The 21,509-nt window shown below is 46.5% G+C and overlaps 1 protein-coding gene across 4 annotated transcripts; it reads left to right on the top strand.

Moving 5' to 3' along the window:
- Positions 1 to 2,353: 2,353 nt before the first annotated feature.
- Positions 2,354 to 21,023, top strand: LOC144257879 (ADP-ribosylation factor 2). Of its 4 annotated transcripts, none has more exons than XM_077806082.1 (5): positions 2,354 to 2,432; positions 12,012 to 12,177; positions 16,020 to 16,130; positions 17,483 to 17,607; positions 19,235 to 21,023. In XM_077806082.1, exons 2-5 carry the CDS (start codon positions 12,030 to 12,032, stop codon positions 19,394 to 19,396), a joined length of 546 nt encoding a protein of 181 aa, XP_077662208.1. In that variant the 5' UTR covers positions 2,354 to 2,432; positions 12,012 to 12,029; the 3' UTR covers positions 19,397 to 21,023. The 4 variants fall into 4 exon arrangements, with proteins under 4 accessions (XP_077662208.1, XP_077662211.1, XP_077662210.1 ...); XM_077806085.1 differs by lacking the exon at positions 2,354 to 2,432 and adding an exon at positions 4,201 to 4,347; XM_077806084.1 differs by lacking the exon at positions 2,354 to 2,432 and adding an exon at positions 4,795 to 4,939.
- Positions 21,024 to 21,509: the final 486 nt, after the last annotated feature.

Genomic DNA, 21,509 nt, shown 5'->3' with positions numbered 1-21,509 from the left:
AGGTCCCCACATCTGTACCCTAGAGTTCAGAGTGGGGAAGGAACCTTGACAATTTGACTCTGCTTTTGTGACACTGAGCCAGCGAGGGTTAAGCAACTAGCAGGCTGGTTGAACTGAAAACAATCCATAAGGACATGTTAGAAAAGTACTGAAATGGTAAACAGGGCCATTTCTTGTAGATAGTTGTCAGAGCCATGTAAAATAGACTAAAGTTCTTGAAATATAGCCCTGTATTGTTAGAGGATTCATAGACACTAACTGTATTTGTCTGTGTTTATCTATATCTTGTTAGAAGTTAAAAATGTAACCAGATTAGCTTGCGGATGCTAATTCTCTTTCATGTCTTAATTACACTATATTATGCATGTGGATGGTTCAGTTAACATTAAGATCAAAAATGTAAGATATTGCAGGAAATAATAGTACGGTAAAAGCTGTGTTAGCCAGCCCTGTACCAACCGGAAAGCTCTATAAACAGCATTTCTAATCTTCAAAGAAAATCCGGTTTATAGTCTGGTTAGCGCAGGGCCGACAGCAGCAGGCTCCCTACCTAGCTCCGTGTGGCTCCCCGCAAGTGGCAACCTGTCCCAGCTGCTCCTAATCATCTTATATATATATATATTTGTACAACGCCCAGCACTATACCCAGACTCCTATGCACTACTAGAATTCAAAGATTAAAGAACCTCATTTTATCTTTTATAAATCACCTTTAAGTGGTTTGCCCAAAATCACACAACAAATTACGCTCTTCTGCTTTAACCAGTACAGGGAAGTCCTTTCAGAGAGAGGAGGCCTTGTGACTTCGTGTTTAAACAATCCTAAAAAGTTAAGCGTTAATACTTTTTGCTCTCCCCATCAACAGCTGCTCGTATTGAAAAACCCGGGAAGTGGGTGGGCGTAAGCCCACCCACTGCTGAAGGCCCCTCCCCCAGCCTAGCAGGAGGGACCACTGGACTCAGGGACCAACTGATTTCGGGTGACAACTAATGAAAAACAGGGATCGGAGTGAGGGTCAGAGGTTCAAAATGTGGATACTGAGCGGGGACACAGAGCAGAGAACCCTGGTCAGCGCCCACTGTTCCTCAAAGCAGTCAAGGGAGCCAGCGGACGCTGCCCAGTGGAACTCTGCCTGGATGTGTGAAACTAGAGAGGAACGGAAATAGGCCCCGCAGTTGCCCAGCACCCCCTCATCCAACATCCTCCTCCTGGTATTATAGATGGAGACTTTGACCAGAGCCAGGAGGAGGTTGACGAGGAGGTCTCGCGACTTCATGGGGCCACAGATAGGGTGTCCAAAGAGGAAGAAGTGTGGGGAAAATTGCAGCCAGAACCTCAACAAGAGGTTCTGGAGGAGCCGGAATAGGGGCTGCAACCTGGCATCAACAGCTGCTAGCCAGTCAAACCTTCCCAACATAGCTTGGTCGTGCACATTAGCACATGACACATCCATCGTTCAGTTTAGAGCCCAACATCCCTTAGCTCAACAGGATGAATTCTGGCTCCATGAGAGTAACAAGAGAGACTGGGCTGCTTAGAGTGTAACCAAACACACACAGTTAATTGTACAGGATACTCCAGCTTGAGCATCGTGGCCATTAATACAGCCGGGCTCCATCTCGGGGCTGAATCGGCTGCTCCTCCCAAGGCACAGTACTGCGAGCCGGGACCTGCAGTCTTCAGGAGAAGGGGCCCTTCGGGCACGACGCAGCATCCTGCCCTGCAGCTGGAAGTCTCTGTAGGCCACTGCTTGGGCTCCTTGGGCATGAGGCAGCCTATGCTAGGGGTCAGGGTGTGCCTCTGTCTCATGCTGGGACCCACCCTGCACAGACCACAACGCAGCTTGGCACCGCAGGCTCCAGCCGCCCCAGGAGCCATGGGCCTGAGGGGAGACAGCCCCACCCCCTGCAGCGGACCCCCCAGGTGCCCACGGCCTCAGCCCCGCGGCCGCACTGCCAGGGCCCGGCCCAGGCCAGGCCACAAGCCCGCCCCCAGCACACGCGCTCCCACCCGACGCGCTAATTATAGCACAGCAGCGCCGGGAGAGCCCTTAAATACAGCCCGCGCCTGGCCCCGCCCGCCGGCCCCGGGCATTGGCCAATCCGCTCAGAACGCAGCCGCCATTGGTTGGTACCGCCTCCCCTGCTGCGTGCCCATTGGATAAATCGCGGCGAGCTCGCCGTGGTGACAGGTTAAAAACGTGAAGCCGGAAGAGAGTCACGTGGACGTAGCGGCGTTTCCCTTACTGGCTGTGTTCCTGCCGGCTGGTTCTGCCCCGCCTCTGGCGGTTGGCGCTTCTCTGATTGGCTGACCTTGCCTGTCTCACTTTCTATTGGTAGAGGGGAGCAAGTAGGCGGGGTTTAGCCACCCCTTGCCCCGCCCCCCGCCGTCGCCATTTCGTTGCTGGAGCGGACAGAGCCGGGGCTCGCGGGGTAAGCGCGGCGCGGGGCCGGGTCCCGCTGGTGGGGCGCTGCGGTGTCCGGGCGGGCCGGCCCCGTGAGGGGATCCTGCCCCACCGGCCCGGGAGCGGCCTGCGCGGGGAGCCGGGACTCAGCCCGGCCGGGGCGGCCTCCGAGCCCAGCGGGCCGGGGGCGTCGGGCAGCCGGGTCCGAGTCCAGGGGGCGCCGGGCCCGCCGGGCCGCTCAGTCCAGAGCCGCTGGTCCCTCGCGAGGCCTGTTTGTCCGCGCGCCGCGGGCGCCGCCCCGCCCAGCCTGGGGTCGCCGCCCGCCGAGCGGGGCTCCTGAGGCTGGTGGCGAGTCTTCTCGCCGCGGGGGGCGGGTTCCCTTCGCCCCGGTCCCTGGTCGCCAGCAGCGTCTCTGCTCGAAGTGGCTGCAGCTGTGGCTGCTGCCAACGTCCAGGCTCGTGCCAGGCGGCGGCCGGACTCGCGCTTCTGGGTGCAGCCTTCATGCCCCTCGCTTGGCATGAAGCTACTCCTGTGCCCGGAAGGAGAGCGGGGCCGGTGCAGGTGACCAGACCGCAGATGTGAAAAATCGGGATGGGGCGGGGGGAATAGGAGCCTATATAAGAAAGACCCCAAAATCGTGACTGTCCCTATAAAATCGGGCCATCCGGTCACTCTAGGTCCAGTATGTGAAGTATATAACCATGTAAAAAGAACAGGACTTGTGGCACCTTAGAGACTAACCAATTTATTTGAGCATGAGCTTTCGTGAGCTACAGCTCACTTCATCGGCTGCCTTATTAGAGCAACTTAGAGACTAACAAATTTATTAGCGCATAAGTGCTCTAATACCTTTGTTAGGCTCTAAGGTGCCACAAGTCCTCCTTTTCTTTTTACAGATACAGACTGACACGGCTGCTACTCTGAAACCTATATAACCATGTAATGAGACTATAACATTATGCAGACGCTATGGCTTGCAATCAAGATTGCATGGTTGACAGGAAATCTGGCAGTTCCTAATTTTTGAGTGCTTGACCTTGCAACCCAACCAACTTAAGTTTTTTAATTTGGCCCAGTGTACTAACATTACAGCTGTACATAATCTGTTTTTACCTTTTTAGACACATGAGAAACTACTGTAGCAAGCCTAACCTTCCCTGGGTGTTCTCTGGTTTCTCTTCTAATGCTGCCTCTCTTCAGGTTTGCATAGGTCTTGGGAATTCTCTGGATACCCAAGTTTCATAAATTAGATGAGTTGTGATGTTAGGAACAACAATCCTACACTACCTCTAGGGGATGGACTTAACTCAACCTTTCCCATCACTAGTTACTTTAATTCTAAGGCGTTCAAAAAGGGGGTTCAAAAAGTAGCCAGTTGAGACTAGGGAGAAGCACACATATGACTGATGTATTGCAAAGGTGGCCCTAACAAAGCACTTGCTCTCGTAGAAGCTAGCTTCACATGTGAATCTCTCTATCGCAGTATAGAAGCTGTATGCACAATAGTCTGTTTTAACTTACTTTCAGGTTTCAGAGTACCAGCCGTGTTAGTCTGTGTCTGAAAAAAAAAAAAAAAGGACTTGTGGCACCTTAGAGATTAACAAATTTATTTGAGCATAAGCTTTTGTGAGCTACAGCTCACTTCATCAGATGCATGCTGTAGCTCATGAAAGCTTATGCTCAGATAAATTTGTTAGTTTCTAAGGTGCCACAAGTACTCCTTTTCTTTTAACTTTGTTACTGCTGGTAGTTATGGGTACCCAACTACCCATAACTACCAGCAGTAACAAATATAGTCTCAACAGAATGTAGTCTCAACAGAAGGCAAAAGTCAGAAGACTGTGGTCAGATGTTTGGCTGCGTGTTTTTCCTGTGTGCTGTCCCAGCTCTGCGCAGACATTTAGCACAGCAGACCTTGAGTGAACTGCCCAATGACCACTAAGGTACGAAGGCACTCAGCCAGGTTTATTGTTGATGAAGCACAGTAATAGCAGACTCTATAAGGATACTAAGACAAGTAACTTAACAAGGGGAAAGAATATTCATGTCCATTTTAGCTACACATACACTGACCTGGGAGAGCTACGGTTGCTGTATGTGGAGCTGTAGTTGTCCTGCCTGTCCCCCTGCATGGAGTGATAGGAGTAGAGATGCAGCCCTGTATCCCATGTAGAATGGTGCGGGGTGGGGAGTGGCGTGAGGTGCTAACATGGAGTTCTCCATGGACTGCAAAGGAAGGTGAGCTCAGGATTGTTGAACCTGTAGGTCCACAAGAGTCTGCAACATCTGTGCTTGCTGGTGAAGACCTGTTATGTCCTGGTGCATCTCCCTCTCTTTTTCCTGGGCCTTTCTCCTGTCTGTCCTTTCCTCCTCCATATAGTGTGCAGTATTCACCCTCCAGGCAGTGATGAGCTGCCAGAAGCTGAAGAACCGGTTCCTTCACTTGCTCCGGGTCTCCGGCAGCACTGAAGGACCCGCTGCCAAAGGTCCGGAGCAAGTAAAGGACCTGCCACCAAAGGCCTGGAGTGCCGCTGGGTGAGTAAAAATTCTTAGGGGAGCTTCCCCAGCCAAGAGCTCAGGCGGGACAGAAAGGACAGTTTGCCCACCCCTTTAACAACCAGTTCTAAACTGGCTTCAAAATTCAACAACCAGTTCGTGCGAACTGGCTCCAGCTCACCACTGCCTCCAGGCCCTCTGTTCATGGTCTGATGTAGCACTGGCTTGTGGTATCTTGCTGAACATGTCATCCCAAGTCCTCTTCTTTCTTCTCCTTATCTGGCTCAGGCGTTCTGTGGGTGTAGAGGCGGAACCCCTCAAGGTCACAACAGCAGTAGTGGCAGATAAAATACACAGGTACCATTGTCAATATACTCTCAACAGAAGGCAAAAGTTAAGGTTCAGAACTCCCTCCCATTGTTCCTCTGAAGTTTTTAACAAGACATGCTTATTTGAACTTCACAGCGCCAGCCATGGTGATTATGGCCCGCTAGGGGTGAGGGAAACAAGAGAATTGCTCGGTTGCATGAAATTGAGTGTAGGGCAATGCCCTGAATATGAGCACTGTTTTCCACAGGCAGTGGTGGTTTTAGCTCATATCTCACTCCTGAGGGTAACAAAGGGACAGAACACAGCTGCTGCTGGCATCCTGAAGCCATCTGGGCCCGTACACTGCTAACCTGTTTACTGCAATGGTGCTGCTCCAATTGGTGTGGGAAAGTGACCCACTGCAGAGGAAGAAATAAGGCTGCCATCCCTAGAAACCTTTGGCAGAGGATTGCACAGTATCTCCATGAAAGTTTCATTGAGGTTCATTCAGGATATCCCTGTGTACGTAAACTGTTCTTCATGACTTCCTCCCCCCAACCCCACCCTCCAATTCTCCAGAGGAATGAAAAGCAAATAACAGTTCTGTCTTTTTGTACCACTACCTCTTCCAGTATGAGTAAATTAGTGAAAAGGTAATAACGGTGTCCTGCTAAGTTTGGGGCACAATCAATACATTATTGTAATGGGAAATGCACTCACATACTTACCTGAGGTTCCTTCCCCTGCGCTGGGCTTGCCCATGCTCAACTGACTGGACTGAGGTAGACTTGCAAACAGGTCCTGCCTTATGGCATGTCTGTGTCTCAGGATCCTTGGAGGTATCTACGGTGGTGTGCAGAGTTGTGGTGAGTCCACCAAGTATGGCAGGCAGCTCTTTGTAAAAGTGACAGTTCTGCACCTTGGCACCAGATTGACTGTTGGCCTCTGTGGTCTTCTGGTCTGCCTGCTGCAGCTCCTTCACTTTCACATGGCATTGCTGCTGCTCCCTGTCATACCCCCTTCTGCACTCTGCTTGTAGATGTCCACTTTTCTACAGCTGGTCAACAGCTGTGCCTGCAGAGGTTCTTCTCCCTGTGGTCCAAGAAGATCCAATATCTTCTGTCTACTCCAGGCTGGAGTGTGTAGCTGGCATGGTTGGCTGGGCAGTTGCACACAACAGTGGAGAGCAGCTAGGTGTGCTTGCCAAGCTGGACAATTGGGTAAGGGATTTCAAAAATGTGTAGGGTTTCAAAAGGTTGAGGGGAGGGCTACCAGCCAAACAGACAGCCTGGACAAGATTAGTTTCACTTCCTCCTCTGGTTACGGAGTCTCTTCTGTGGTGGCTCAACCCTCAAGCAGTATACGGAGAAGTGTCTTCTCCAGGCCTCGGCTCTCAATGTCTCTAGTCATGGACACATCAGTGTTCAGGTGGGGATCACATCTAGGGGCCCTCAGGTCTCAAGGCCTCTGGTCCCAAGCAGAGCTCTCTCTTCACATCAATGTCAGGGAGCGGAGAGCGTTTTGCCTAGCCTGTGAAACGTTCCAATCCCATCTGGAGGGCAGATGTATTATCAGTCATGACAGACAATACAAAGGCAATATTTTATATAAACAGACAGGAGAGGAGCGTGCTCCACCCTATGTCAGGAAGTCCTCAAGCTGACTTCTGCATAGCCCCCTCAATACACCTAGAGGCATCTTACCTTCTGGGATCCCAGAACGAGCTGGCGGACCATCTCAGCAGATCCTTCCACAGCCACAAATGGTCCATTCGTCTGGATGTTGTGAACAGCATCTTCAACAGTGTGGAGTTCCCCATTCACAATGAGACTCAACAGGAAGTGTCAGCAGTTTTGCTCCTTCCTGAATCACAGCCCAGGCTGAATTGCGGACGCATTTCTCCTTCCCTGGAAGGACCGCCTGTTATGTGTGTTCCTGCACTTCCTGCTCATTCACAAGGTCCTGCTCAAGGTCAGAAGGGAAAGAGTGTCCATCATACTGATAACTCCAGCCTGGCCCTACCAGCACTGGTATACAACACTCCTAGAACTGTCGGTAGTCACTCTGATCACCCTGCCACTGGTGCTGGACCTAGTCACTCAGAACCACAGCCAACTCCAGCATCCCAGTCTTGAGTGTCTCCCCTTTACGGCATGGAAGCTTCATGGCTAAACCCCATGGAGTTGGCGTGCTCAGAACCCGTTCAAGAGGTCTTCCTCAGCAGCAGAAAACCATCCACTGGAGCAGTATACTTGGCCAAGTGGAAGAGATTTTCAATTTGGGCAATGTAAAGGGTACGTCTCCGATGCCAGCATCAATACCCTTCATCTTGGACTATCTATTGTACTTAAAGAAGCTAGGTCTGGCAGCGTTGTCCTTAAAGGTTCACCTGGCAGCAATCTCTGCATTCCACCCAGCGGTTGGCGGTCAATCAGTCTTTGCTAGTCTGATGGTGGGCTGCTTTCTCAAGGGACTAGATAGGTTATACTCAAGTTCACCATCCAGTACTGGCATGGGACCTTAAGCTGGTGCTTTCCAGGCTAATAGGGCCCTCTTTGAGCCCGTAGCAACATGCTCGCTCCTCTGCCTCTCATGGAATGTGGCATTCCTAGTCATGATAACTTCAGCCAGGAGGGTGTCTGAGCTCAAGGCCTTGACATCTGAACCTCCATATAGAGTGTTCTGTAAGGACAAGGCCCAGTTGTGGCCTCATCCAGCCTTTCTGCCTAAGGTCATATTTCAGTTTCAAACAAGCCAGGATGTTTTCCTCCCAGTGTTCTACCCTGAGCCACATGCCAACAGCCGGGAGCAAAGGCTCCATTCCCTAGACATCGGATGGGAATTGGCTTTCTATATCAAAAGGACAAACCCATTTCGTAAATCAAACCAACTCTTTATCGTAATAGCAGACAGGATGAAGGGCCTCTTGGTTTCATCGCAGAGAATTTCATTGTGGATCACATTCTGCATTTGAACATTCTGTGTACCAGCCCATGTGCTGTCAATGCAGTCCACGAGGGTGCAGGCCTCCTCGGCTGTATTCCTGGCACATGTCCCTATACAGGAGATTTGCAGAGCCATGACATGGTCGTCGATTCACACGTTCACCTCACATTATGCCATCACTCAACAAGCCTGGGATTATACAGCATTCGGCAGGGTGGTGCTTCAATCAGCGATTCAGTGCAATCCGATCCCTCCTCCTGCGGTCTGCTTGGGAGTTACCTACTGGAAGAAAGGATGGTTACTTACCTTCGGTAACTGTTGTTCTTCAAGATGTGTTGCTCACCGCCATTCCAAGACCCACCTGCCTCCCCACTGTCGGAGCTGTGCCAGCAAGAAGCAACTGAAGAGGCAGTGGGTTGCCAGGGCCCAATATGCAGCACCATGAGGGCGCAACTCCAGGGGGTGCCTGGACCAACCTGATAGATACCACGGGGGAAAAAACCTTCTGGCTCCTAGGCATGCGGCCCGCACACACCTACTTGGAATGGCCACGAGCAACACCGCTCTAAGAACAACAGTTATGAAAGACTGATAACCGCCTTACGTTGTGCACAGCTCACAGTGAGATTTTGGTGGTACAGAACATTAGCACTCCAGTGTCTGAGGTCTTACTAATTTGGGACAGTAACTCAGTGCTCCTTTTAAAGAATGGGTTCCACCAAAAAGTGTCTTTGTAGAAAATCAAAAACTTTAATGCTTTTTGGCTCATCCTAACTTGCTCAAAAGTATTAAATAGTCTCTAAACTAAGGGATAGTCTCTGCTACTCTTCCTTGAGTCAGCTGCTGGGGATAGATGAGTATTGGTCCTTGGCCTGATAGATATAGTCCAAGCTTCTGTTTGTGTGAAGAGGAATTTTTTCCCCCGTAAGGGCCCAGCATGAGCTGTGGAGGGGGAATGCAGAGTCCCAGGGTTGGGATGTATTCAAAAGCCATGAACTACAAACCAGAGTGGAAGCTGCCAATAGCTCACAATCAAGCTCTGCTGCTCCTACAAATTTTCTGGAGAAGTGGAGGAAAGTCTTGTAAGAAGAGGGGCGGTCCAAAACCATCCTGGAGAACAAACAGCCTTCTTTTGGCAGGAGTTCATCTCCAGGTCAGCTAAGGAGTAGAATTTGTGCAGAGTTTGGCAACCTCCTTTGTAAAGCATGGACACACATCCGGTAATGGTCTCTCTACTGCTGTAGGTACTGGTAATAGCACTCCTAGCATGCAATGATTAGACATTGCAAAGTCAAGGTGCCACAACAGCCTCTAACAATGTCTTTAGTTTTATGGGTTTATTTTATATTTTCATCCTTAATATGGCTTCCCCTTTTAATAACATTCTAACTTGCTTGAATAGCTTCTTGTTTTCCAGCCATCTTGGTCTTCATTCTGATTCATCATAAACTGGATTGCTGTCTTCCCCTTACATGAGATCATCTAGAGCTCAGACTTACAGTCCCACCTGCAGCACCTGCTTGTGCTACTGTTCAGTTTCTCTTAGACTGTAGTCAGTTGCACTCGTCAGATGGACGCTGACTTTAGTCTCCTATGGAGGGCACCAGCCTTTTGTTTTATAAAACAACTCTCCATGCACTAAACCTGGAACAGCACTGGCAGTAACTGCCCTGCATTGTGCTGCCTCCTATACCAAGAGGGGGATGATCATGAGGAGTTACATGAGCCTGATCATTTGCTGATGGGATTTTAGGCTGAGCCTGCCCAGGGTTCCAGTTCTGGTGGCTGCTTGTGATATGGGCTCTTGACCTACTAGGAATCAAGCTGAGATGATCAGTGTTTCAGTTGGGTGATAACTTCAGTTTGTATCTGGCTAAACTAGATAATGGTGAGAGGCTGTAGGCCCATTGCCACCTGCCTGACTGTTTCCCCTGGCTGCTCTTCCTCCTACAGGTCATGTTTTTGTTAGAGTTTTAATTTGTACCTGGTGGATTTTGTAGTTTCTCCCACAGTCTCAGGTGGGATGCACACTCCAAAATGTAACATGAGGTTTAGTTTAGTTTGAGCTAGCAGCCAAGTTACAAGCCAGATAAGGATCTACCGCTTTTCCCTTTCCTTGCTTTCTCCCTCTCTCCCTTCAGAATCAATAGCATCCCAAACAGTAGATTTGCTGTTTTCATCTACTAAGCCTTACCTCTCCTGCCAGCCATGCTTGATTTCTCTGAATACTGCAGGACCCTCTTGTGGCAGACTAAACCACCAGATTCTAGCTCTGCAGAAAGCCCTGAGTCATCTGCCTTGGTTTCATTCACCATTGTCCTTTCTCAGTCCCCAAAGAGTGATCTTTCATTGTCTCCAGAGTTCAGAAATACTAGTCATGCACTACCCATGAAGGCCTGGAAATCACAGCTTTCAGGCTAGAACATTAATGCTCATTCCCTATCATACCAAGCTGCTATGCATAGAGTTGCCAAGGGGGGTTAGTTTAAATAAAAATCAGTTTGATTAGCACTCTGAAATGTCAGTTACTACTGACTGCCTGGGACAGCTGCTAATCTTGTCTGAATACATAGTGGAGAAATGCATGGTTCCTGGAATCCTCTCTCCGCTGGGACTCCTGAAGCTGACTCTTGCGGTATTGCAATGAGTAGGAATGTAGTTTGAAACTTTTTAGGAAGCTTTCTGAAAACACACATGCAAATAGGGTCACAGCATACTCTGTGGTGCAGCGGGGGAAGGGAGATGTTTAATTCCAAGGTGTACCTACATTTTGCAGCACAAGCCTCAGCTGATCACTCAAGAGGAGCCTTAGATCTTCCCCCTTATTCTAGTGTTCTGAATTAAACACACACACGCATAATATGTGCTCTCACATGGTTGAGCAGAAATTGTATGTTGAAATCAACCAGTGATTAAAACCCTGCATTTGCTCAGCTTTCTCCTTATGGTAGTTGAATACAGTGGCTGTACGTGGCCGTTCACTGCTTTACAGGCAGGGTGCTGTGCACCTGTTTTCAATCTAATAAGGCAATGAGCAGACCCATTGCGGGTGTGCTTAGATGTTGGCTGCAGGTGTGTTCTTTGTGCTGTCTCAGCTCCGCGCAGACAGCAGAGCTCAGTTAAACTGCCCGGTAAATCCATAGACTCTGTTTTAAGCGAAGGCACCTGGCCAGGTTTACTGTTGACGAAGCACGGTAATAGCAGCACCTGGCAGACTCTACGAGGATACTAAGACCTGTATGCCTGTGACAATGGACACAGCATAGTGTGTCTCAGGACTCAGGACTTTCCACTGCCCCCCTCAGCTGGCCAGAGACACATTTTTATACACTGATACAAACAAGTTAGTACTGCTCTTTTGACATAGTTACTGACTCCTTGCATCGATAGTTCTCACCCATCATCTTGTACATGTTCGATCAAAACATCTCTATGTACTGTCATCCTGACCTTCTCTTTTAGGAGGGGTCATTGTGTTCCTTGGGGAATGTTTTTGTACCATCCTTGATATCGGGGGTGTTCTGGTACCACTTGATATCGGGCTGTGTTTGCATGAGTACTCTGACTAGCACTTCTTAGGAATGTGTATTTCTGCAATATCAGCCCTCTTCTTGCCAAATTCTGTGAGCAAGTCCTGCCTCATACAAGGGCTTATGTCTCAGGCACTCTTCCTAATACAGCGGGGGTGGAGAAGAGATGCAATCATTAATCCTGTGAGTCTGTATTTGGTGGTTAAGAATCATTCTGGGATTGCATGTAAGCAGGAATTCTCCTTAGATGGGACACCTATACAGAGATTCACTCCTGCACAACACAGGCATGTGGAGGTGCTAAATCAATCTTTTTTTCTTAACAGAGAACATAACCAACTACAATGGGGAACGTCTTTGAAAAACTGTTTAAAAACCTCTTTGGGAAGAAAGAAATGCGAATTCTCATGGTAGGTCTGGATGCAGCAGGAAAAACCACCATCCTTTACAAACTTAAGCTGGGGGAAATTGTGACCACCATCCCAACAATAGGTAGGTTTTACTAATATATGGACTCCATTAGATTTGTGCAGTAAGGGAACGTAATCAGTGATTCACAAGGACTTTCTGACACACCAGTTTGTGAGCACTGTTGTGCCTTATAACAGGTCATGTAGTGTGGGTTGAGAGTGGCCAGAAGAACCTGGTATTAGAGTAGAGAGTTAAAGCACTTCTCTAACTTCACTGTAATGATCCCTGATTCTAAAAGGAGCAGAAAACCTCTTGTCCTAACACTGTTGTTAAATGTTTGATTAATGGGATGCATGGACTGAAATTTACAAAGAGGCAATATGGTCTAATGGTTCAGACTGGGGATTAGGAAATGGGAGATATGGGTTCTGTTCCCAATTCTGTCACAGACCCTAACCTTGGGCTAGGGATGTAAAAGGTTAACTGGTAAGCATTAGGCTTACTGTTAACCGGACCTTAACCGTTATCCCATGCGGGAGCCACGGAGCATGGGCACAGCCCGGAGAAGCCAGGCCAGAGCAACCCAGGCCACGGTGTGCAGCCGGCAGGGCCCTGGTCTCAGCAGGACCCTAGCCCCTGCTGCCCCACTCTGGCCTGCCATGGAATGACATCAGTTAACCAGTTAAATGATATAATTTTAATCATTTAACCGGTGAACTTTTTTAACCAATATTTACATCCCTACCTTGGGCCAGGGTGGATTGATTTTAAAACAAGGCAATTTAAATCACCAAGTGTAAAGCATCAATTTTAATCACCTTTTCCAGTTGTACTTCCTTTATTTTTCAAAGAAAGGTGCATTCTCACTGGTTTATATAATCATTAAAACATGTTGATGTACAACTAAATAGAGCCTTTACGCAAGATTTGGTAAATCTTTTTGCTACGTAGGAGGGTACCCTGTATACATTTATTTAAGCAATTATATAGCTTACTATTTTCAGTTTCTTATTAATTATACAATTTTAGTATGTTAGAAAATGGTAAATGATATACTGCTTATTAGATAATTAACTTTCCTCATGATTTTTGTCAAGCAGCATTAGGATGGCAACTGGAATTTTATTAAACACACAACAGCATATACAATTTATTAAACAAAACAACATTAAATGTTTTGGAAATGAGACAACCATCTCCTAAGTTATTTAGGCTGTTCTTCAAAATTTAAAACAACCAGATCTCATCCCCTCCTTATTTTCATTTGTAGTCTGGAAGAGATACAAGCTTTCTTGTTTTTTCATCTCCCAGTTGATTTCTCAACTTTGAATGAATTAGTCTAAATAAAAAAAAAAAATTCGTTCTGTGCCTACAAAAGAGGCAATTGCTGTCAGAAGCTGGTTTAGCCCTTCAACAAACTCTGGTTCCAGGTGCTTAGCTAGTGACTTCCACCAGTTCCGTGGTGTGACTTTTTTAAAACATCAGCCAACACCTACTGCTTGGATGGTCCCCTCTAGCCCTGATCTCTGTTATGGTTGGTATGACAGAGGTGATTATTAGATGCCCATGTCATAGCAGCAGGTTCTTCTGCAGCAGCTAGGCATCTAAATGAGGTGGAGCAAATGCGTGATCCACCTGCTTCTTTATTGCCTGCTGCTGAACTCTGTTGGTGCCTCTGTCTTTCTTCACTGGCTCTTGAAGTTCTTTGCAAATTTCAACAGCATCAGCAGCAGAGTAGCAATCTTTCTGCAGTTTGTTCTGGGCTATGGAAATAGGTTTCAAGCTATTCAGCATATCTTCTGCATTTCTCTTTAGCCCAATGTTGACTACTTTGGCTGCAATAGTTTCCTCTTTTTGTCTCCATTTTCTTCACAAATTATTAGAATAGGCCAGTTCTTAATAAATAGCTCAAAAGTCACTCACTGAATTCCATCATACATCTTGGAAGAGAATGAGTTTAGATCCTCCTCTCTCCAGGGAAGCTGAAGCAAAGTGGAAGTGCTTTTCAATTTCAAAAATGTTTTCCTTTATTCCTGGAGTTGTTCTTAACTTTAAAAGATGCATCAAATGAGCACAGCACCCTTTTTAGTATAAGTTTCAGGTTCCCTTCATTCTTTGTCTAGATTTCTTTTCCTCTGTGCTACATTTGCAGCATGACAAAGCTATGCACTTGACGTTTGAATTTTTGTTCACAGTTAGTTATAGCTTTCACTACTAAATCTGCTATATAGGCACTTCCTGATGTATCAGTTGTTTATCTTATAGAAACAACCCCATCTTCTGCACATATTACTGGATTATTGTGTACATTGCTCCACCCATCAAGATTCAGATTAACGAATTTCGTATTAACATGTTTTGCACACTTCCTTCTCAGTGTATCCAGCAACCTTCCAGCTCTGCCGGGTGGAGTGTAGCCTGGTCATAATGATTGACTCATGTCAATTAAATGTTTGTTCTAAAACAAGACTAAAGGGAAAAATTGTTCCATGAATGAACCAAACACACTTTTCATCTATGGAGTCTGGCTGGAATTTGCTCTTCATGCTTATGAACTCCTCCATGGTTTCTCTGGGTGATGGGGGGTTTTTTCTTTAAATACACTCAGGTAATTTGTCTGTTTAGTTACAGCTCTGCTGATGGGACCGGCAGATGATGAAGCTGTAGATATTGCAAATAAGTGTTCAATTCCCTTCGTCTAACCTAGACCATCGAAACAATGTTTTGTTTTTTTTAAAAAGTCACTCTATTACTCAGTGCAGGGTTTTTGTTTTAAAGGTCAGTGAAAGATTCCTCCTACAGCCGTTTGTCTCACTGTTTAAATATATAACTTATTCTAAACCCAGTTTGATAGGGGAAATAATAAATCATAAGGATTATATAAATCTATCTAACACCCTAGCTCTAGCAACATACCAAACAGCTTGGGAAAAAAAATTTAATGTTAAAATTCATAAAGTCCTAATAAAACTATACTTTTGAAGAGGAAATCTTCCCCTAGGATGGTTGATTATGTTGAGCAATAAAAAATCATTTCAGAAGTCCGGCAGTGACAGTGAAAATGTAACTGATAAATACTCCCACAACAAACATTTTGAAATTCATAAGTAATACACCAAAAACACACTTATGACCATCTAAGTGATCATTTCATAGACTATTAGCATTGGAAGAGACACCTCAGGAGGTCATCTAGTCCCATCCCCTGCTCAAAGCAGGACCAACCCCAACTAAATCATCCCAGCAAGGGCTTTATCAAACCGGGCCTTAAAAACCTCTAAGCAGGGAGATTCCAGCACCACCTCCCTAGGTAACCCATTCCAGTGCTTCACCACCCTCCTAGTGAAATAGTGTTTCCTAATATCCAACTTAGACCTCCCCCACTGCAACTTGAGACCATTGCTTCTTGTTCTGTCATCTGCCACCACTGAACAACTGAGCTCTATCTTCTTTGGAACCCCCCTTCGGGTAGTTGAAGGCTGCTATCAAATCCCCCCTCATTCTTCTCTTCTGTAGACTAAACAAGCCCAGTTCCTTCAGCTTCTCCTCGTAAGTCATGTGCCCCAGCCCCCTAATCATTTTCATTGCCCTCTACTGGACTCTCTCCAATTTGTCCACATCCCTTCTGAGTGGGGCGGGGGGTCCAAAACTGGATGCAGTACTCCAGATGTGGCCTCACCAGTGATGAGTAGAGGGGAATAATCACGTCCCTCAATCTGCTGGCAATGCTCCTACTAATGCAGCCCAATATGCTGTTGGCCTTCTTGGCAACAAGGGCACACTGCTGACTCATAGCCAGCTTCTCATCCACTGTAATTCCCAGGTCCTCTTCTGCAGAACTGCTGCTTAGCCAGCCGGTCCTCAGTCTGTAGCGGTGCATGGGATTCTTCCTTCCTAAGGTCTCTGACTTTCTTCCCATGCAGGTTTCAATGTGGAGACTGTAGAATACAAAAACATAAGCTTCACAGTCTGGGATGTGGGTGGCCAAGACAAAATCAGACCCCTCTGGCGACACTATTTCCAGAACACACAAGGTAAGTACACGTATTTAAACCGCATACGTACTGTGACTGTCACTTGGCTAAATGCGGTCAGCCTTGTGCATGAGACTGTTCAGGCCTTGGCCGTGGCTTCTCTAAGCCAACAAACGTCAGTCTTATATCTTGTCTTTCACTTCTCCCTCTGTGCCACTCTTTAATTCTTTACCTAGTTCTGGAGTGGCTGCTATGGTCTCCATAGTTAAGGTTTCTGTTTTAAAGCACTTTTTGAAACCACTCTTACCTGCCACACACACAGTTAAATCAATGTGACTGACATGGCAGTTCAGAGCCTGGATAGAGCCTTTTGTGTAAGTCCCCGGTAATTTAGTGAAGGGTTTCCTGCGATACAGCCCACACCTCCAAAATGGCCTATTTAAGAAATGCTTTTATTTGTGCAGCAATTGTGAGCATGGAGGCCTTGAAAAGGATCCACATCCAGTTGATGCTGGATGCCCTCTGCTGAATTTTAGCACCTCGCTCTGGAAACAAGATCAAACCAAGGTGGAAGTGTTGGAGTTTAGGTTTTGGCTCTGCAGAGCAAGTTGCTGGACTGCAGTGAGCCAGGCACGTTTTACAGTCCTGTGCACAGACTCTACTCCTTAGCTTACTCTAAGATGCACTGCTGACAAAACAGGCAGTTTGTTCAGTGATGGTTTTAGACTGCCTCTGCTTACTAGGCCTTAAAAACATTGGGAGACCCAAGTAGCTGGTTGGTTGTCCAGACAAAACTGTCCCAGAATCATATGATGCTGTGGCTTTGCTTGTGACAGTGATGGCCCAGGGTAGGCATTACTTTAACAGGCCTACAAAGAGGCAGTAGGGTTAGCTTTTTCTTGCAGCCTGCGGTAGAAATTGTCAGTTTCAATTTGACACTTTCAGAAATTGGGGTCTTTGGTTAAAATAAGATTGGCTGGGATGACACTATCAATACTCCAACTTTACTTGGGTTTTACCAGGAGTGGAGGCTTGAGGAATTAGCCTTGCACAAGGTGAAAATTCATCGTCTTTGGCTGTGTAATTGAAAGGACATGTTAGCTAATTTTTTCCTTCTCTGTGAACTAGGTCAAAGTGTGATGGAAGACCCACTAGTGACTATAGCCAAGATAGTCAGAGACACAACCCCATGCCCCAGGTGTCCCTAAACCCCCAACTGCCAAAAGCCGGGACTGGACAGCTGGGGTGGATCACTTGAAATTGCCATGTTCTGTTCATTCCCTTTGAAGCATCTGGCCAGTGTCCGAGGATACTGGGCTAGATGGACCATTGGTCTGACTCTATATGGCCCTTCTTATGTGACCTAGTTATTACTGAACACTGATTGCATCTCTCCTCTTACTCCTGCTTAGGCTTAATCTTTGTAGTGGACAGCAATGATAGGGAGAGAGTGAATGAAGCAAGAGAAGAACTCACCAGAATGTTGGCAGAAGACGAGCTCCGGGATGCCGTTTTACTAGTGTTTGTAAACAAACAGGTGAGGTGTCTCCTGATCCCTATCTTTTCTAGGTCTTCATGGATGGCCCTTGTGATTGCCAGCATTGGCAGTCTTTAAATCTTCTGCAAGATCTGCTCTAGTTCAAAAGGAATTATTGTGGAGCAGTTCCAGGGCCTGTATTACACAGGATGTCAGACCAGATGATCACAATGGTTGCTTCTGGCTTTGGAATCTCTGATCCTAACCAGGAAAAGGTTCCAGGCTAGACAGTGAACTGGCTGTGGGGAATGAAAATATTTATCTTCTGAAACTGGAACTACCCTATGAGTTCTTGCTAGTGCATAGCCCTGGTGCAGTCTCTGCCTGGGAGAGATTAGGTGGGGTGGAGGAACTCCTGCATAGGTGAGATTGATGTTTTCGGACTTCTTGTAATTCAGCCTTTTTGAAATTTTGCTGCTCTGGGAAGAGTAAATCTTAATTTAGTGGAGCAAATATCCTTAGCATCTTAATTATCCTCATGAGGAGGGTGGGCAAATGGTATTTATACCTGAGCTGGTAAAATTTCAGTTGTTCTTGCAAGGCTGATCTGTTGTCACTCTGCCCCACTCCTGCTGTCAATGTCTAGATTAGATTCTTCCAACTACATTCAGCTCTTCAGTTAAAATTTGCTTGTAATCCATGCCAGCCTTACAATACTTGCCTGACATTCCCTCTGGTTCTTCCAGCCATTTTGCCTACCTGCTTAGGAATGTAGGAGTCATTAGTTCATTAGTGTGGCAGGCACAGCAAATCCAAATGACAAGTCAGACCTGTTCATACTGAAATTCATAGTCAGGCATAGGCTCATCTCCCCATCGTAGCAGACTTCAGTTAGTTGCTTCACTTTCATCTAACCTTTCAGGTGTCCCTAAAACACTTGAAGTAAGTTGGGTTTAGATAGCAGACTGATGCAGGACCCCACTAAATTAAATTAAAAAATTAGTTCCCTCTAATTTTTTCCATCCGTATGCAGAATGAATTTTGTTATGTGCACCAATATCGAGGTGATGTGTCCCACCAGTAGAAACAAAAATCCTAGATATAATATATACTTTTTTAAAAGTTATCATAGGGATAATTACTCCAGCCAGGACAGGCATTTTAGTACTCACTACTCAAAGGATTAAATTTAAGCATAAGAGAAATAAAATGATGAAATGCACAGACCAGCCAAAACACTAAAATAGCAGCACTTCGAAAGAATAACATTACAGAGAAAGTGTGTGCATTGCAGGAAGTATCAAGAGGTAACAACAACAATAATACAAGTATGTGTTGGGAGGGGGGTGGGGGGGTGTGTAGAAAGAGGGGCATGGGGGGTGTGGGTGTGACTATGAGAGAGTGTCTGTCTGAGACAGTGACGGGGGGGTGAAGAGACACGGTGAATGTGTGAAGAGAGGCAGCGATTGTGTCTGAGACTGTGTGAGAGAGAGAGAGACAGCCTCAGTTAGCTGGCAAGGATTTGGTAGTTTTGACAGAGCTCCACTGTGTACCGAGAGCTCTCTAGTTAAAGAACTGCGTTGGAATGTCCTGCCTTGTTTCAGTTTAAACGTTTAATCTTAATGTGTTTCAGTGGCTGCAAAGCATTTTTAGTTATAACATTCTGTGTGATTAAACTTCCCTTTAGGACCTTCCCAATGCCATGAATGCTGCAGAGATCACCGACAAACTTGGCTTGCATTCCCTTCGTCAGAGGAACTGGTACATCCAAGCAACATGTGCCACCAGCGGAGACGGGCTTTATGAGGGATTGGACTGGCTCTCCAACCAGCTCAAAAATCAGAAGTGATCAATTCCCTGAGCATCTCATCAGAACCAGCCAGCCTCTGCTGTGTGTGTGTGCATGTGTGTGTCAGAGGGGGAGAGAGATCACACAGGTGTGCACGTCTGGGAGTGGGAGCAGCTTTCTCACACTGTGCCTTAAACATGCTGTAAAATAAAACCAATAGTATTCTATTTTAAACACTACCTTCCATAGCTTTGAACGTAGCATTTTTACACCAGCAAGCAGAACTTAGGGTATTCAATGGGACATGATTGGAAAAAGGACCCTCAGCAACTGAAGGACAAGAAAACTCCATTTTACACGCCAGGTTATCATTGCAGTTGTCTCATGCGAGTTTTGTGTTTCCCCATTACCAGTGCAGTCTGTTGCAGTGTATAGTTTGATCTCCTTCCTTCATCATTTTTCAGTAGAATAATTTTACTCTTTCTGAATGTTGCCATAGGACTATATACCAGCATGTTACTCAGTATTTCAAACCTCTGACCCACGCAACTTTCTGTAAAGCGAGATGTCTCTTCTGGTTCAGTTGAACAGTAGCATAGACAGTGTGTTCTGTGGTGGGAACTGTGTAATTTACTCTGCTGTGTAGAACATACCTCATTGTAAAGTAATTTGTTTGGGGGGGTTGTGGGGCTTCTTTGGATCAAGGTTTCCCTAGCTCCAGTCATATATTAGCCCCTCTAGCTAATTCCTCTCTTGTGGGATGGCAGAAGCTCAGCTTGGGCGGAAGGATCAGACGTCTAGACAGGCCAAGTGACTTATTTCACAAAAGACCTTAGTTACTGGTATCCGTTAGAATCTCCATCGGCAGGCTGGAAACGAGGCTTCTGAGATTACTGCTCCCACTCCTGCTTTGTACAAAACATCCTATGCTCCCTTGGAACGGATAGCGATGTCTTGTATGGTTATCAATTCTAACTACCACTTTAGGTTATCTCTGTTGCAGGAACCCTATCAGTCTGTGAACGTCAGTTATTTGGTGTCAAGGGGGAGAAAGGAATCTAATGATAAAGGGGATTTGGGGGACATGCATGGAGACTAGACTGGAGCAGCCTGGCTAGTGCTATGTAAGCAATTCTCATGTTCAAAAAATCCATTCCAGTTTCAGCAAAACATATGTGGTTTGGCAAACGCTGCACTGTGTCTGATGTCATTGGGTGGGTCAAAAGTACTCTTCCGCCACTTGCGTTTGCCATTCTCACATGAAGTCTCCACTATCTCCTCATCCCTTTTGGTCCCAATGTGGAAGAACAGGCTGGTGCCCCTCTTCTTCCATTGATAGTAATGCTTTGCAGTGAACAGAATGTGCAGTTACTCCTTTGCCTCTTTTAAAAAAAAAATAAATAAAAAATGGAGGGGACCCAGTGGAAGGAGAGAATGTCTGTCAGTCTTTTAACCATTTGAAATCTACTTGGACTATTGAGAAAATGAAGCAGAAATGTCTTTTTAATAGAAAAGTTTCATATATTCATGTTCAAAAATGTACATCTATAAAAATACTACGGGGGGGTGGGGGAAGAAGTGAAGTGTGAATCAGATACAAGCCAAATGTGGATTTGGTTTTTGAACCATGTTGTAACTTCTCTGAGAAGTGCACTGTAATAAAGAGACTCTGTCTTGGAACAAGGAATGGGCTTGTGGTTGATGGCAGCCATATTCTTTTGTACACATGCATCCCTGTCAACAGTCCAAACTAAGAACACCAATCTTATTCCTGCAGTTCCTTATCTACTGATCAAGGAATCTTTCTCCCCGCACCATGCTCAAGGGAGCTGGTAGGTACAAAATTCTTTAATCTGTCCCAGATTTGCTCTGGGAACACAATTTTAGAACTTTGGTCTCTTCTGTTCCTGCAGGACTGGAAGTGTGGTGTGCATGTATAGTAGAGCATCTGTGCTCTGCACTACCGTGCCTGAAGGAGCTAGATAGACCACAGAAAATGCATTTGGGAGGGCTGAAGGAAGCTGCCTTTTTCTGAAAGATTCCTCCCTCGGTGCCCAGCAGAGGAGCTGGGATTCATCTTGGGGAGCTTCTTTTTCAGTATTGTAGGGCAAAGGGGAGACAACTGCCTTGGGGGATCAGGATACAGCATATATGCTGTCATGTCAGCCAGGGC

The sequence above is a fragment of the Eretmochelys imbricata genome, chromosome 27 (assembly GCF_965152235.1).
Source record: "Eretmochelys imbricata isolate rEreImb1 chromosome 27, rEreImb1.hap1, whole genome shotgun sequence".
Lineage (NCBI taxonomy): Eukaryota > Metazoa > Chordata > Testudines > Cheloniidae > Eretmochelys > Eretmochelys imbricata.
Note: the sequence above shows the minus strand (reverse complement) of the source record. Positions and strands in the feature narration are given on the sequence as shown.

Coding starts and splice junctions, on each gene's coding strand:
- LOC144257879 (XM_077806082.1), top strand. CDS start 12,030: ATGGGGAACGTCTTTGAAAAACTGTTTAAAAACCTCTTTGGGAAGAAA. Junction 16,131..17,482: donor CTATTTCCAGAACACACAAG/GTAAGTACACGT, acceptor ACTCCTGCTTAG/GCTTAATCTTTGTAGTGGAC. Junction 17,608..19,234: donor TAGTGTTTGTAAACAAACAG/GTGAGGTGTCTC, acceptor ACTTCCCTTTAG/GACCTTCCCAATGCCATGAA.